Here is a 17865-nt window from a genome sequence, read left to right as displayed (position 1 = left end):
TACATATGCAATGAAACACACCAATGTCTACCGTATGTTTATTTTACACCCATCTAGCTGCAGTATACCAACCATTGTGGAAGCAGTGGGATCAATGCAGATTCTTGGACCACAACTATCAGCTGATTTCTCTAATTGTAACATGTTGTCATTTTATAATACTACCCCATTTCCCTGAAAATAAGACCTATCCCAAAATAAGCCCTAACCTAATTTTTGTGGTGGCTTAAAATATAAGCCCTACCCCTAAAATAAGCTCTAGTTGCATTACATAAAAAATACATTACCTAGTAGGCTCAGTCCAGGTCCCTCCCTCTGCTCTCTAGAGGTCCGGCGCGGTTCCTGCAGTCCTCAGCCGCTCGTACAACATCACTTACTGGTTACAGGATTCATAAATCCCACCTTCAGAAACCGATGGCTGTGATTGGTACTTTGACCACTGCTCAGCCAATCAATGCAGCATTGGATGAACCAATGTGATGGCTGGGATTTGGCCGTGACAGCTAATTCATAGGTCCTGCCTCTACAACATGATGGCTGTTGATTGGTTCTTCCACCACTACTCAGCCAATCAATGCAGGGCTGGATAAACCAATTGCAGCCATCACATTGGTTCATCCAGCGCTGCATTGATTGGCTGAGCAGTGATCAAAGAACCAATCATAGCTATCGCTTTCTTGAGGCGGGATTTATGAATCCCTTAACCACGAAGTGATGTTGTATGAGCGGTCGAGGAATGCAAGAAATGCATTGCCGCTGTGGAGAGCAGTGGGAGGGACCTGAACCGAGCCTGCTAGGTAAGTATAAAAGGCCTCCCCTGAAAATAAGACCTAGTGCCTCTATTGGAGCAAAAATTAATATAAGACAGGGTCTTATTTTTGGGGAAACGGTAATAATCTCAAACTTTATCTGGTTATTGGGTCTTTCTTTTCTCCTCCCCAGATCTCTTATTGTTTCATTGCATCCACACTCCTCACCTCAGTAAACTTCACCATAATCATAAATGCCTCCTCAGGGTCAGGCCAGGCCAGCTGCTGCCATGTGCGTCCGATCTGGGTGTAGCACGTTGACAAGTCCACCGTTGAAGCACTGTGTTTCTGCAACTCTGACAATGGAACTAGCTGAAGGAACAACCACAATTACTATACTGATCAGATACTTTGATTTCTATGTGCATGGCAGAGAGATTGGTTTTCGCTAGTAAATGTCATATCTATCAATTCTTTGCACAGTATGTATTGACCCATATACTGCCAAAGGTCACATGTAGGTCAATAATGGCATATTAACTACTGGTTACATATATACCCACAGGGGCAGATTGGAAACTTAAAATTTCTTTGAAAAAAGCAAAAAAAAAAATGGCCTCATTGTGGGTCCAAATTAGCAGGTGGGGCCAACATAAGTAGGCAGTATCAGAAAAACATGAGATGTAGCCACACTGGTGGTAGGTGGAGTCTAGCAAGTAAGTTAAGGAAGAGTTTAAGCTAGTTATACTGGTCCTTTAAATTATGCTGAGTTCCCCCTCCTTAGTGGGGAGGCGGAGGAGGAGAAGATATGATGGTATATGAAGATTCCACCAGATGCTGACAATGCCGGTGCTGTTGGAAACCTGCAGCTACTACCTGTGTACTCTTCCCCTGAGCTAATAGAAGATCGGGATCTGAACAAGATGCTCTATCCTTCATCAAACTTAATTCAGCCACCGTGAGACCATTGCAGTGTAGTGGGTCCTAGCATCTGCCCAAGTGCTGATGCCAGCCCTGCCTTATCCGATTGCCCCTGGCCTGAATAGCCTGCTGGGATTCATTCCTGTGCAGCCTATGGCCCCTAAATATTACTTTTAGAATATACACCTTAAACAAACTAGTTCAGTATATTCTTGAAAAACTTTTTGACATCTCAATAGTTCCATCCTTGTACATATCTGATCATACACGTGCTAGGGCGTAAGTATAGGGGGTGTGGTGGGTGCGGTCACACCTGGTTCCAGGAGCCTTAGGGGGCCTATAAAGTCTCTCTTCCCCATATTGCAAACCAATACTATCAATGAAGCTTTATAGTTGGGGGCCCAGTTCCAGATTTTGCACTGGGAACCAGCAGCTTCAAGTTACGCCTCTGTAATGAGATAGGCATTGGTCGAATAAGCTATTTTTTCTAAATCGGCCATAAATATTTTTGCCTGGTTGATTGAGGATTCATGTGTATTTCAATGGTAAGATGGGAATTAGTCACAGCCAGACACCTCTGACAGTAGATTATTTCCCATAGGAACAAAAGATTGGTCATGTTAAAATCCAACATACATGATGGTTCCTTTTCTTGACATCTACCATCGAAAGAAATCCATACACATTAGGTCATAGGCCCATCCCAAAGAAATCTCTGGGTGGACTTTTAGCTAATGTATGTAGTCAGCTTAAGGGTATGGTCACATGACATTTTTTCTACAGGAATTTCAGTATGGATTCCATTCTGAAATCCTCATGAAATCCACATCCCATGCATGTGAATGAGGTTTCCAATACAAGGGGATTCCTGGCAGCATATCCACTGCAGAATCCCAAAAGTCAACTTCAGCTGTCTCCTGCATGTTGGATTTTAATCCATCCTGTGAATATAACCTAAGGGCGGGTTCAGATGAGCGTGATTTTCTCTTCTTATATGGTTGTGATACTCATAGCCATATAACAGGACAAAACAAAACTACTGATCTCTATGGGATTTCAAAGGTTTAGTTTTCATTACCTCTTTTCGTGGCTGTTAATTGTATGGCTGAGAAAAGATAGGACTTGTCCTATCTTTCCTGCACATAGTTAAACTACATGCGGGGAAAATAGGGCGGCACCTATCTTCCTGCAGTTATTTTCCAACTCCTGCGCTGTGGCGAAGGGGAAGGGATTCCCTTCGTTCAGGTGCACCTACGCTCCGTACTGCTGAACAAGTAATTGTGTCCACGCTCGATGGAACAAGCCCTCAGCCTTATTAGTACAGTGATAAAGAAACCTTTAGCTCAGAAAGTGGCAAGTCTATCATGTACACAGGGATACAACGTCGTTTCCATTACACTAGACAGTCTGGCCATCCAGGGCTACCAAAAAAAAAAAAAACTTCAGATAACTCCTATAGGAGTTTTCTTGGATGTCTGTCATCATCTTTTCCCAAAAACAGATATAAAAATTCTGTTCAACTATTACTGAGTTATAAGAACTAACAAGGTTCAGTCTGATATTTCAGGAGGAATTTCTAAAAATATGTAATGATGTTTGCTAATGGGGGGATGATTTTTTTTATCCAATTAGCTCCGTCCTTTCCTGAAACATCTCACCAGATCTATTTGCACAGCTCTTTTGACTCTTTCAAGAGCAGTAGAATATGCCTTTTGCAGCCAACTAGGTAAACAGTCAGCAAACATGCGGTGAAAATCAGCCAGTGGGAGAGTGCCGTCCCTAAGAAAAGAAGAACATATTTAATAGAAGATGTGGAAATCCAAACTTGTTTGAAACATTACTAAATGCAGGCTTTGTCATTTTATAAAGGAGCTGTTGAGCATGGCTGTTATCCCCGAAGACAATAACTTGACATATCATTGGGCAGCTGTGTGGTTGTAGGGATTGCTAATGGTCCTTTTACAAGGACTGATTATCGTTGTCAAATGGGCCAATGATCAGTTGACGAACAAGTGCACAGGGAGATGTTTAGCCAACCAATGGGGATGAATGTTTGTAAATACAATTGTTCATCCCATTAGCCGATTCTCAGCTTGTGTGAAAAACAATGAAATGAGATGATCGGCCATTGGTTTCAATTGGCATTCGTTACATTAAGCCAACACCCAGGGCAGTCTAAAATGGCCTTGGGGTTACCGCTAAACCTTGACCAACTATAGGTCCAGAGGGGGCCCAAAGATGCTTAGGCTACATAAAAGGGTGTAATAGTTTGGTATATGAGGAGACCAGTACTATAATTGATGTATGATACTGTAGTTGGAGGGCTGTGTAGTAGAACTTCAAGTAACACCTCTCATGCATGTAGATATTTTTGCACTTAACACGACAGTAGTCACCAATACTGGATGGTTACCTTGTTGGAAGGTAGTCCTGTAGTTTGTGAAGGTCACGTAGAATGAGATAGAGTTGGTACAAGAGTTCAGAGAGCTGATGACGAGACTTGTGGTTAGGAGGTGGAAGCTGACAGACCAACTGCTCAGAGACCTAATAGAGAGACAATATATACTCTAGTGACACAAGAGAAAGACATATAATGAAAGAATATAAGATATTAGAAAGTGAAGAGTGAAGGACTATTCTAAGATACATACCAACTCCTCCAGTTCCTGGAAGGCCAGGCTGAAAATGTTCACCTTAATAGTGCTGAGACATAGGAGAAATATAGACCAAAATGATATAAATGGAGGGGTCAGACCATGCATAGGTTTATATAATGTCCTCTACATCCTTTTTCTACAATATGAGAAAATACTTATACAGAATAGAATTATATGACCATCTATGGCTCTTCTTATCTTATCTGTTAATGGTTTCTATAAAGCACATTAATTTGATAGTATTATAGTTAGAATAATGATGAAACATATGTACAGTAAAATGTATAAATATATTACATTATTTATCTCTTTTTGAGCCTTAAGGATATTATCCAGCCCCCAATTTTTTTGAAACTTGCCCAGGGTGGTGTAAAGACATAAAATAAGTCATACGCACGACCTGCTACTATATCTGTCCAACCCACGCGTGGGACTTCCCGTAGTTCCACAAGAGGTCAAACAATTCGGCAGAATTAGTAATTACAAAGTAAACACTCAAAAATCAGAGATCCTGAATGTGACGTTGCCGCAGACCGAGGCATCTCAGTTAGAGGCGCAATTCCCATTCAGATGGAGACGGCCCTCGATAAAATACTTGGGCATTCAGCTCCCGACAGATACTACACAGGCCTTCAAACTCAATTTTCTCCCATTCTTGGCAGAACTGGAAAAGGACCTTAACAAATGGAATTCATTGTTTCTGTCCCGGAGTGGCAGAGCCAATGTAATCAAAATGGACTCCCTACCGAAATTCCTTTACTTATGTCAGACGGTTCTGGTGAAACTTTCAAACTACTACCTAAAACGTCTCCGAACCCTCATCACAGTGTTCGTCTGGAGAGGAAGGAAGCCACGTGTGCGCTTCTCACTCTTCACCAGACAAAAGGAAAAAGGGGACCTGGGTCTACCTAATTTTACTATCTACTACAAGGCTTGCCTCTCGAACTGTGTACTAGACCTACTCAAAGGAGACAGTCATAAGCTCTGGGTTACTGCGGAACATTTACTGGTCCCCGGAACCCTGCGAGGGGCAGCGTGGATCCCATCCAAATTCATAAAAGCAATACCCAACATCGCCCCGTTTGTAGGTCAGCTATTTAGAACCTGGACAGAATTCGGGCAAAAAAATGGTATGGTCTCAGTCCCAGGCCCCCTAACTCCCCTTATAACCAACCCACAATTCATGACAACTCTAGGTGGAACGACCACACTAGGCCTACATACATTACCAAGAATAAGAGACGTAACGTCCAATTTGAATTTAAAACCACTGACAGAGATCATAGGAGAGGGAGAATCTCGTCCCGGCTATTGGCTGCAATATTTCCAGCTGAGGGGGTTTGTGGGGTCCCTGGCCCCCTGGGTGAACTTCACGGGTGCTCTTATGCCCTTTGAACAAATGGCCATGTCCTCAAATATGCAGAGACACACGATATCATCCATATACAAGCTGATGCTGAATCGAGAGGCAGAGGACCAAAACCCTGCATACATAGAGGCCTGGGAAAAAGAACTGGGCAACAGTCTACCAAAAGAGGACTGGGAGAGAGAGAGCCTGGATCCTATGTCACAAAATGTCCCCTGCCGGCAGGGCACAGGATCTAAATTTCAAAAGTTTATCTAGATGGTACAGAACCCCCAAGCATCTACACAAAATCTTCCCACAGACACCACCAACCTGCTGGCGATGTAACGCTGACATAGGGAGCATGTCCCACATTTGGTGGAACTGCCCTGGAGTGTCTGATTTATGGAAGGAAATTATAGAATTATATAACCATATCTGTAAGTCACAACTAAGACTTACACAGGAGATGGCTCTGCTCCCGGTCCTCCCAGGTTCAATCAAAAGCGTTAAGAAAAGTGTCCTGAGATTCTTTATACTCGCGACTAGAAGAGTCATCCCCAGACTCTGGAAATCCATGACTCCCCCTTCAAGAGGAATGTGGGTGGAAGAGATAAACGATCTCATGCGCTTTGACGAGCTGGGGGCGGAGGAGAGTGACACCCAGGAAAGATTCTACCACACCTGGCAGACGTGGACTACTTTCAGGTCCTCCGAACGATTCAAAGACTGGGTGGACACGGGTCGCCTGTAGAAGTCATTTAAAACTTCCCAGGAGGATCCTGGGACCTGGGTGTGGCCCTCCCTGGAAGATGGGTCCAGCCATCTCAAACCGCGCTCCAAAGCCTCGCCGCCCCCAATACCCCCGTATAACCCTACTCTCCCCCCCCCCCCCCCCTATCCCTTATCCCCCTGTCTGTCCGTAATGTTTTTGTTGTAGTATAAGTGTTAATAAGTTTGGACAGAATTCAACTGTCCAAGTAGGAAAAATGGACGCATAGCCGAATTCTTGATGTGTGAAGACTTTATTTACATTTATCTACACCAATCGTCGTCACTTTAAATTTTCACGCAAATAACAAATGTATGTTTGTATTTTGAAAATATGCGAATAAAATATATTTTCTGTTCAAAAATATTTTATTCGCATATTTTCAAAATACAAACTTACTGTTATTTGCGTGAAAATTTAAAGTAACGTGGATTGGTATAGATAAATGTAAATAAAGTCTTCACACAACAGGAATTCGGCTATGCTTCCATTTTTCTTACTTGGACCGTTAACTTCTGTCCAAACTTATTAACACTTCTACTGCAACAAGGACATTACAGACAGACAGGGGGAATAAAATATTTTTTGAACGGAAATAAGTCATACTCACCTCCTCTAATCCCGTCTCTCCTGTTCCGCAAGTTCCTGGTTTCCCCGCTGCTCTCTACTTCCTGCGGCAATGAAGACATCCCTGGCACCAAGGATGTGCGACTACTAAAGCCAATCAACGTCTCACTTTCACTGGTGATTAGCTACCATGGTCACATGTGCTGTCATCAGGACATCATTGCTGCTATAGCAAGAAGTGGAGAACAGCATAGGACCGGGCCCTGGCAGAACGGGAAGGATGAGTCCCCTTTTATGGTTTTACACCACTTTGGGCAAGTTTCAAAAAAATTTTTGAGGCTGGATAATCTCTTTAATTTCATGTATTAATTGTGAAAAGTTTTTCAAAAGTCATTCTTTAAGACCACTGGCAGAAGCCATTTGTTCTGAACGTCAGGTAACCAACACCATAGGGGAAGTGGCCTAAATATAATTTTTTAGGTCTCTACTGTTATTCCAATATAGGATCAGGAATCCATCCACCCTTATGAAATGTGGAGTACAATTTGTACTTTCTTACTTTCCTTTCCTTACTTGATAAAACACTTGTTCATGGTCTTGTAACAACTCTTCAGATCAGCAGTGACATCGGCCACCAGAGTTATCAAGGATTTGAAGTTTTCTTCGTAGCCCTAATAAAGTTATAAATATACTCAGACTGGTAAAAGGAAGAGGGTAGAGCAGACTGGAAAAAATGCAAGCGAAGAACAAGATGAGAAGCATAAGGCCCTATGAGAATATATTTTGGGTTATTACTAAATTTCCTAGTTTAACACCTTAATGGCCAACCCATTTTAGACCCTAATGACCAACCAATTTTTCAGCTTTTTTGTTGTCGCATTCCTAGTGCCATAACTTTTTAATTTTTCTGTTGACATATTTGGTGACCCATATGCTTCTATGATTGTGTTGTATTCTGTGTTTGTTAGGTGAAATATGCAAAGTTAGCTATTTTCACAATGTTTGCTTGGGAGTCCTAGCAGGAGGACATTTTATAATCAGAGTATGGTCAAGGTACTATTATAACAAGTAGGAATTGCCCAAAGCATTGAAACCCTTTCAGCCGGCCACACACATGGAAAATTGTCAGCTGTAGGATCATTACAGCAAACAGTCCCCCCCCCAAAAAACTGAGAAACAAAAAAAAATACCAACAGGATCCACCTACAAATATTTCCCATTTGTTTCCAGCTTTAATATACATCTTTGGTACCTTTATCATTGGTTGTAGATGTTGTCTCTTCAGATCAAACCACTCTCGGGTCCCAGTCTGTAATGGAAAACATGAAAAAAAGAGTTGAGCACATTATTAACAGGGTTTTCCCAGCATCATCACACACAACCCCTTTAATTCGAGAGCCATCAGCTGCTAATTTCCCCTACAGGAAAAATTAATGACTGTCCATGTCATGCATGGTTGTGTAGGGTAATAATCAATAGGATAGGAAATGCCATAGATGTCTAAACAAAGGGGGTATGCATCTGCAAATATTCGGGCGCATGTTTAATCAACAGTCCCAAGACTTTGGCCAGTCAAACTGAAGAACAGGTCTGACCAAAAGCAAGAAGGCACGAATAAAAGATTAAAGAACGGTAATTGTTTATACAATGTGTACAGCTCCTTGTATTAATTTCCCAACAAGAACCCCAATCCTTGTCCTTTACACAAATCTGGTTCCTTGTTACAAAACGACCTTACCTTGATGGCCTCGATCACTCGGTCTTGTAAGCTGGGAGTAGAGGAGCAGAGCTCTCTGAATGCCTTGGTCTTACACATTTGTATCAGAACTCTGTATTTGGAAGAATTGACGCTATGGTGAGTAATAGTATACAATATTGTATGTCACAGTATAAATCAACCTGATATGAACAAGCATCATGCAATGTATTCTTATATACCTCTTATATCATCCTGAGAGGCAAACGCACAAGTAAGAACTGTACAAGATGTGTCGTAATGTTAGGCTTTGGGCATTTACATCATAGATATAAACCGCTCTAGGATCTTCACACCAAGGAATGTTGGAAGCGGTTTAACTATATTTGAATACTAGGTTTTTCCTTTTATGCGCCTTAAAATTATATTAAAAAATAAATAAGTAAAAATATTGGCTTTTGCAGCTTCTGGTTGGCATTGAGGACTGCTGCTTAGCTTTTTGATAGCCAGTATAGTCAAAACCTTTTTCCATACAATTTAATGCGCCCTCTTAGGCTCTGTTCACATCTCATTATGAGAATAAGTCAGAGCCATAAGTTGGAAGCATTCCTTAATAAATAACTCCAACAATTACGACTGCATAGCCATACAGTGGAATATGTCAGCCATTAGCGTCAATACTAGAAAGGAAAGTATATTGCGTGATCTACATTTTTTTCGACTGACCCACTGTATAGAATGCAAATCCAGGTGTAGTTCAAATCCAATTAAATCAGGTAACATTTGAGGGCTGCTTGATTTGACTTAAAGGGGTTGTCCGGTTACCTCAATAGGACCCTGTTTTAAAATAATAAAGTGAACTATGCTTACCTCTTTGCAGCTGCCGGAATCCAATGCTGCAGCCCATGGTGTGGTGCAGCCGATGAGAGGCTGCAGCGTCACGGTCATTCTCCTGGCATCGGCGCTCACATCCTGAGTGCTATGATACTAGGAGTTCAGACAACGTGACGCTGCATCCTCTCATTGGCTGCAGCGGTCACCTACATTCCTGTGATGTTATCGATCACAAAAATCCCCAGCACAATAGTGGGGCAGCAGTACTTGACCCTATTAAATGGGGGTTGTCCAATAAAGTGACAATCCCCTTAAGATTCAAGATTTAATAGTCAAAGTGACATCCAAGTGTTTGTAGGCGACTGAACACTTTACAGGACTGACAATACAACTCTCCAAGGCCACTAGACGTTGAGAGGTAAGGGAAAAAAAGACAGTAGAGGCACAACCTTGAGACGAATGCAAAGAGTCCAAAGGCATGTGGAGTAAATGGGAAAAGACCCAGCCTAGGCTTTTTAGAGCGCAAAAGCAAGTAGCAATTAATAGACAAAATACAGCATATCACAGACATTTCCACCTAATCTGTACAGATAGCTAACATTGTGTAAAGAGTAAGCTTATACTATAGGTTTAATCACTGACCTGAGAAGACCCTGCAGACGTTCTGTGGACCGAGATTCTGTCAGTGGGAAGACTATGCGATATCTTTGTAGAAGGGACACTCCATATTGTAATAGATTGTCAAATGACTCTGCCAACTCGTTTTTCTGCAGATTTGGAACAAAAGAAAGTTGAGACTGAATTAATAAGGGAATGCATGATAACTCCTGCAAGAAAAGCAACCACGCATTAAAAGTTCAAGTTCAAACTTCAGTAAGCAATGCTGGTAAATCATGGATTGTGATTAGAGATGAGCGAGCGTACTCGGTTCGGGTGTTTTTGCACTCGAGCACCGCTTTTTCCGAGTAACTGACTACTCGGACGAAAAGATTCGGGGGGCGCCGGGGGTGAGCGGGGGGTTGCAGAGGGGAGTGGGGGGGGGGGGAGAGAGAGAGCTCCCCCCTGTTCCCCACTGCTACCCCTCCGCTCCACCACACCGCTCCAGTCTCTGCATGCATTTACATGGGACAACTATCGTTGAAACTTCCGGCAGGAGCACATGAATTTGAACAACTCTGAACAATAATCGTCCTGTGAAAATGGGCCCTTATCAAATGTAGACAATGTATGCACATGTCACATTATATATTCATTGATCAGCACTAAAACTTTCGTAATGATTTGCTACTTTTAAGATGTGGTCTCCCGTGATTGGACACTATACTTTTCTTTGTTCTACTTTGCACTATAAATAAAGTTAACACTAAATTGGTCCCTCAAAGGAGGACAGTAGTGACTTCACACAGTTGATGTATCTTGTACATTCTCTACTGATCATCGCTAATTAATTTGGACACATGAGAGGACACAGATCCCAGTAGCCTTAATGCCAATTCTAAATTTAAAGGAGTACTCAGAACAAGTGATTATTTGAACCATAGGTGTCTCATGTAAAGTCACTCCAAGTGTTAATGACAAGTGGATAAGAAATTGCTGAAGTCACTAATGCGTGGCTAGCTTTAAATAATCACCCCTTCTTGCCCACTTACAGGAAATAATTCCACGCAGTTTGAAAGCTTCCCATAGCCAATCAAATAGTAAAAAATGTACAAACCAAACTCTTATGGTCCCCAAAGCTCCCAAGAGTACCTGCTCATCCTGCAGCCGTCCTTGAACCCACAGGTATTCAATACTTGTTATATGATGCAGCAAGCAGCTACTGCTGAACTCCAGAGTCTGATATAATTTACTATATGCCAGCCACTGCCTGAAATTACATAAATTGAATTATAATAGTCAATATATCACTGGATGAGAATATGATGGTGCAAAAAATGATAATAAGAGGGGCACATGGAGCAGGGCAGAGTTCAAGCTCTGGCACTCTCATTGAAATTGCAGTACGCATGCATAACCATCCCTAAGGCTGTTGGACCCAACTGCTCAGAAAGTAATCACGCTCTTGGGTCTCTCAAGATGGTTGCAGCTTTTCTCTGACAACCAAATACATACAATTTGCAATGGTACTGTAGCACGGCACCTGCTCTTTCATTGACCATTGCTGCTCACATGAACCAAGCTAGCCAATCCAAGAGTGGAGTGAAGTGGGTCAGCCTAGTGATGCACAGTGTGCACCAAATAGTGAGAATAAAGCAGCAGCCATGTTGGAAGACCAAAGAGGGGCCTGGGGGAAGTAGAAGGCCACAAAAGTACTTCATCAGGTAATATTACTCCCCCCAATCTTGATGTCCCTGTGACTGGACGGACATGTTAAGTTGCACTACCCATTTTAATTAGATTAATGCAACCAGCTATTAAGAGTAGTAGTTTGGCTTGGTTTCTAAACTAAGTTTTAATCACTTCCAAAAGGGGTAACATTTTCTTGTATGAACAAACAGCACTTTCTAATTATTTGGATATCAAAATATGTAAGCTGGGGGACTACTGGCGGTCCATGAAATAGTGTAGCGGAAGCACCCTCAAGACTATGTTGCCAGTTAACTCAAAGTCCAGGTCAGATACTTCAATGAAGTCATTTATAACAGTCATCGCAATGCTGGGACTTATCTGGATCTTGTAGTGAGAATATCATCTGCATGTAATCTGATAACTCTTCATCTATGAGCTAAGGAGATATCAGTTATGCAGAAAGGATTCCATAGGTGAATTGCTAAGGCTTCGAAGGCAATATCAATCGGGGCCGGTGACAAGGGACTATCCTATCAGGTGCATTTGAATAGTTGGAAGTTTGTTAATGGAATGCTGCTACACATACGTATATTTAGTAACATATTTCTTTACCTTTATTCTGCCATGATTGATAGTTGGCTGCTGCCTCAATGACCATGATGTGTGTTGAGAGTATTATTGCCTTATAAATTGGAACTACCTAGTGTTCATTTAAATATTTATACATTATTGCACACAGATAATTATGTTACTGGACCAAAGATGAGGCCGTTTAGAACTTACGCAAGACCCTGATGAAATTCAGACAAGTCTTTCTGAGAAGCATGTAGGTGCAGAATGGTTGTACCATGTGGACTGATCTCCCCGTCCCATGTGGTTCCAGTAGCCTGGGGTAAGAATAAGAATGTTACACAAGTATCAGACAAGACTGTAAACCCAACAATACATTTGTAATGATAAAATATTTTGATGTGATGTCATTAGACTGTAGTGGATTTAGGCCGGTCTCACATCTGCGTTGGAACCTTCGTCTGGAGGTTCCATTGCAGATCCGGCTCAAAGTACTGGAAGAAAAAGTCATGCTTGCAGCGCTTCTTCTTCAGACGAAAAGCCAGGCAGTTGAGCGGAAAGCGGACAGACCCCATTATAGTCAATGTGGTCTGTCCAACGCCAATTGTGGGGATTCACCTTTCCTGCTCCCCGAGCGGAGCAGGAAAGCAGAATCCCTAACACAGGTGCGGAACCACCTTACTCTGCAACTATGGCTTCCTAGGACTGAAAATCCCAGACGCATCTAGTGGAAGTATGACATCTACTGTAATATGTAATAATGAATGTTGACCTGACTTTTTATTGTGTGGATCCCCCATTAAAAAAATAGTCTAACAATAAGCCTCGTGTGGTGCAGAGTGTAAGCTTTCGCCTACGACCTGAAGGTTGCAAGTTCAATCCCGGCATGATTCAGGTAGCCGGCTCAAGGTTGACTCAGCCTTCCATCCTTCCGAGGTCGGTAAATTGAGAACCCAGCTTGGTGGGGGGTAATAAGTAATAATTACCTGAAAGCGCTGCGGAATAAGTTGGCGCTATACAAATACCAAGATTTATTTTTTAACCTGGTATCTGATGATCCAGAAAGTCTGCTATTACAGCATAGATCTCCACTATAATACGAAGTCTTGCAGGACGAGATGTAGAAAAGTGAGCAAAAAAAAACAAAAAAGGAACTTGCTCTGAATAAAAGTACAAATACGGGCGCCATAGTGTGCGCTAACATTTTATTTACTGTTGTCTTCCTGTGGTGTAATTTTATCTAATGTCCGAGTTAAAACTAGGCTAATGTATTGATATATGTTGCTACAAATCTATGACTGCATGCGCATTGGATAAATCTATCACAACGTACATCACTGGCAGTAACTTTCACACTCGCTAAAACGACATCATTTTCCCTACAGTGGCATCTATGTGGGGAAGATCCAACTTTTTTTCAGATTTGCAACTTTATGGAAAAGTTGCATTTATTATATGCATTTAAAACCACAAAATACAAGCACTTTTCACTCAACTTTCATAAACTGAGAAGCATAGCGCAAATGGTTAATAAATACATTCGTTGTCAAAAGAATTCCAGCCCCTAGAAGGAGTTGTCGTTTTGCTGCAAAACTCGGCATGCAGTTGCATCTCAGGCAGATATACAAATGTTAAAGCTGTGGTGATTAGATGAACGGTCTTGTCACCGGAGGCTCTAAAAGTGGTTCCACCCTTGGCCTATATAAAGACTCTCAGAGGCCACTTGTGTGTAGTGAACGACTAAACTGGCCTTGTACGAAGTGAGTCCAGCTTTAGTTTGGATACTGACGACGGCCATGTTCGTGTCTGGAGACCTATGGGTGAGCGCACAATTGCTGTGGAGCGGCACACTGCCCCCTGCTGTTGTGATGGTCTGGAGGGCCATCACATATGACAGTCGGTGACCCCTAGTAGTGGTACGAGGGACTGTTCAGGACATCCTGCAGCCACATGTGTTCCTCTCATGGCGGCTTCCAAGAGGTATTTCCCAGCAGGATAATGCTCTGCCGCACACAGCAAGGGGGTCACAGGAATGTCTCACTTCTATGGCCTCCATGCCTCCATGCCCGCCCGTATCACATCTCGTATAAAAGCTAGAGGCAGTACAACAGGGTACTAGAGCCTCCATGCCCGCCTGTATCACATCTCGTATAAAAGCTAGAGGCAGTACAACAGGCTACTAGAGCCTCCATGCCTGCCCGTATCACATCTCGTATAAAAGCTAGAGGCAGTACAACAGGGTACTAGAGCCTCCATGCCCGCCCGTATCACATCTCGTATAAAAGCTAGAGGCAGTACAACAGGGTACTAGAGCCTCCATGCCCGCCTGTATCACATCTTGTATCCAAGCTAGAGGCAGTAGAACAGGGTACTAGAGCCTCCATGCCCGCCTGTATCACATCTTGTATCCAAGCTAGAGGCAGTACAATTGGGTACTAGAGCCTCCATGCCCCCTGTATCCCATCTTGTATCCAAGCTAGAGGTGGTACAACAGGGTACTAGAGCCTCCATGCCCGCCTGTATCACATCTTGTATCCAAGCTAGAGGCAGTACAACAGGGTACTAGAGCCTCCATGCCTGCCTGTATCACATCTTGTATCCAAGCTAGAGGCAGTACAATTGGGTACTAGAGCCTCCATGCCCCCTGTATCCCATCTTGTATCCAAGCTAGAGGCGGTACAACAGGGTACTAGAGCCTCCATGCCCGCCTGTATCACATCTTGTATCCAAGCTAGAGGCAGTACAACAGGGTACTAGAGCCTCCATGCCTGCCTGTATCACATCTTGTATCCAAGCTAGAGGCAGTACAATTGGGTACTAGAGCCTCCATGCCCCCTGTATCCCATCTTGTATCCAAGCTAGAGGCGGTACAACAGGGTACTGGAGCTTCCCTACAAGGAATTAGATTTCCACAATAAATTCTCCTTTTGCTCTGATATTGTAATTGCTTACTTATATCAACGTTAAATGACTCATTCGATTTTGACAACTCCTTCTAGGGGAGGTATTTTCTTTTATAGTGAATGTATATTGCACAACTGAAAATACACTATTGGGGAGTCAATTGCACCAAAAAACAGGCACAAATACAGTGATAAATGTGAGCCAATCTCTTTAATTTCTCATTTTTTCATTATTTCATTATTTTTCATTATTAGCAATTATTTAATTTAAACTGAAAGCGGATAAAATAAGCGCCTTGGTTCTGATCTGAATAATATGCGGTATATACCTGGAGACAGGTGATTTCATGTCGAACAAACTGCTGAAGCAGCTGCCGGTGGACGATGTAGTTGGGGTTTCTGCTCAGCATTGTTGCTCTCTAGAATTGCACATATTTGTGGAACAAAGGTAACATGTCAGTGTACTGAAGATCAACATTCACCAAGCCGAGGCCTGCTACAAGCTGGGAGCACAATATAGGAAAGCTGACGTAAAAGGAAAATGAGTACTGCTGAAAATGTGATACTATATTGTCCTCAATACACAAAAGGCAGCATGTAATATCTTGTAACTATACTCGGAGCCTCACATGACTGATGATTCCCATCAGAAAATCTAATTTTATGTTAAACAATTTTTTAAAAATTTTCCATGCTACTATCAATCTTATAAAAGAATTCTGAAATCCTGCAGTTTTCATTCTGAGCCTTTGCAGCCTCATCATAAAGTGACACTGTAGAAATCACTTTTCAGCAGTCATCTCATTATCATCCCATGCAGAATTACAATGAAAGGTAACAGCTATATATTGATTACAGAATCCACTATTTACAATAGATGGTAGTCACAGCTCCCCTCCTCCCCTCCCTGCACAATGACCTCCACACAGGTCACAGAGCATGCCCACAACACTCTCCCATAGAAATCAATAAGTGAACTCCACACTACGGGTTACTATGTCCCTGTGGATGCTGTAAAAGCACATTTCTAAGCACTGTGATCAGCAGCTCGGCCAAGATGGCCGACCCTCATGTACGAAAAATAAAATAAATATAGATTAGAAAAATAATTATGGGTAGGTATCTGGTTTTAATTAGTAAAACTACTTTAAGTGATACATTCCCCTTAAGCACCTGTGACAGACGATCAAGAGGCCTCCATGACTCAAGTACATTCCTTCCTTGTTTGCTAACACTGTGGCTCCTGCGGAGATCCCGTCTGTCAGCATTCTCACCAATCACATGGACCCTTCGTTTTAAATCGGGTAAAGGAAGGAATGCCAAGTACTGTGGACTCTATGGGATAATGAGATCCTACAAATGTATCTTACTACTCTTTATGGGAAGAAAGGAATATTATTCCGCACCAAAGGTGCGAAACTGGCAACATCCACCTTGGAACATGGCTTTGGCTGCCACTGAATCCAATACCTGTATGTGATAAAAGCCGAGCTTGATGGGCATTTGTTTTTGCCTCAAAAAACAGGATACATTAAACATAAAAACCAGATCAAGCAAACTGGGAAGGATGGCTAACTGAATGTCTATCCAAGGTCAAAGGAGATAGAAGGCTTTCCAGACTATCATGTGATGTCTTAGGGTGAACAGTGTTGGGACATCACAGACTTAAGGTCCTTTTATATGGGATGATTATAGGGCCCAAGCATTCCCATGAACACTTGTTCGCCTGACAATTGGACTGTGTAAAAAGATGAATGATCAGCTGACAAAGAAACACTTGTTCATTGGCTGATTGTAGTGTTTAGGTGAGCATAAAAATGCTCACTGGTTGGCTGTACATGTGCCTCCAATGAATGACAAGATGTGTGGGGATGGACGATCGTGTTAATGATTGGTTGTCCCCATAGAGCACATAATCAGATCATGTATACAGAGGGAACGATCGCTGACCAATATGATCATTGTCGGTCAGTAGTTCTTAGCACGGGCAGATTATCAGTCTGTGGAAAAGGATCATAATTATCAATCGTTCATCCCCATAAGCTGATTTTTAGCACGATACACTTCCATATGGAGATGAAGTGTTCCTACCTTTTTGTGTGTAAGAAGGAACTGTAGGTGGCACTGCCCTCTCTCTGGATAGGTCTCTGTACGAGGTTCCAAGTGGTACCAGCGATCATCCCTACACTTCAGATCCTAAACATAGATAGTGAAATCTTTCTTAGGTACAATTCATGTGTACTCCATTGCAATAAAAAAAGTATTTAGTATATTTAGTAATCTCCTAACCCCAGAGAATCATACCCGTATTCGTAGAACAACATTGCCTAGAAAGTCATCTTGACCTTTGTCCTTACGAGCGTCTTTAAATATCCTAAAAAGAACAGAAAACTATGCATATGTCAGATATAGAAGCAGAAGCACACTAAGAACGTCTGCAAAGACCTTTATGGACCATCGTCTTTTGGTATAGAGGGAGTAAAGGCTCATTTACATGCAAAAACAATCTTTAAAGTGATTAAGATTGACAGTTTTAGCGATCGTTTTGCATAAAGTGCCAAT

At 42.2% G+C, this 17865-nt stretch overlaps 1 protein-coding gene across 3 annotated transcripts in view; it reads right to left on the bottom strand.

Moving 5' to 3' along the window:
- Positions 1–17865, bottom strand: part of UNC13D (unc-13 homolog D) — a 68584-nt gene that overhangs the window by 12395 nt on the left and 38324 nt on the right. For all 3 annotated transcript variants that reach the window (XR_010787589.1, XM_066587930.1, XM_066587929.1), the window contains exons 10-22: positions 17608–17677; positions 17395–17499; positions 15633–15722; positions 12614–12717; positions 11291–11408; positions 10184–10308; positions 8750–8840; positions 8264–8320; positions 7585–7682; positions 4322–4373; positions 4084–4214; positions 3329–3449; positions 978–1121 (exon numbers count right to left, since the gene is read on the bottom strand). Coding sequence is in view for 2 of the 3 variants with exons in the window: in XM_066587930.1 (XP_066444027.1) it covers positions 978–1121; positions 3329–3449; positions 4084–4214; positions 4322–4373; positions 7585–7682; positions 8264–8320; positions 8750–8840; positions 10184–10308; positions 11291–11408; positions 12614–12717; positions 15633–15722; positions 17395–17499; positions 17608–17677 (1306 nt within the window). In the remaining variant the exon portion in view is untranslated. The remainder of the gene's footprint in view (positions 1–977; positions 1122–3328; positions 3450–4083; positions 4215–4321; positions 4374–7584; positions 7683–8263; positions 8321–8749; positions 8841–10183; positions 10309–11290; positions 11409–12613; positions 12718–15632; positions 15723–17394; positions 17500–17607; positions 17678–17865) is intronic.

This window comes from Eleutherodactylus coqui, chromosome 13, assembly GCF_035609145.1.
Source record: "Eleutherodactylus coqui strain aEleCoq1 chromosome 13, aEleCoq1.hap1, whole genome shotgun sequence".
Classification (NCBI taxonomy): domain Eukaryota; kingdom Metazoa; phylum Chordata; class Amphibia; order Anura; family Eleutherodactylidae; genus Eleutherodactylus; species Eleutherodactylus coqui.
This window is presented reverse-complemented; position numbering and strand designations above follow the sequence as displayed.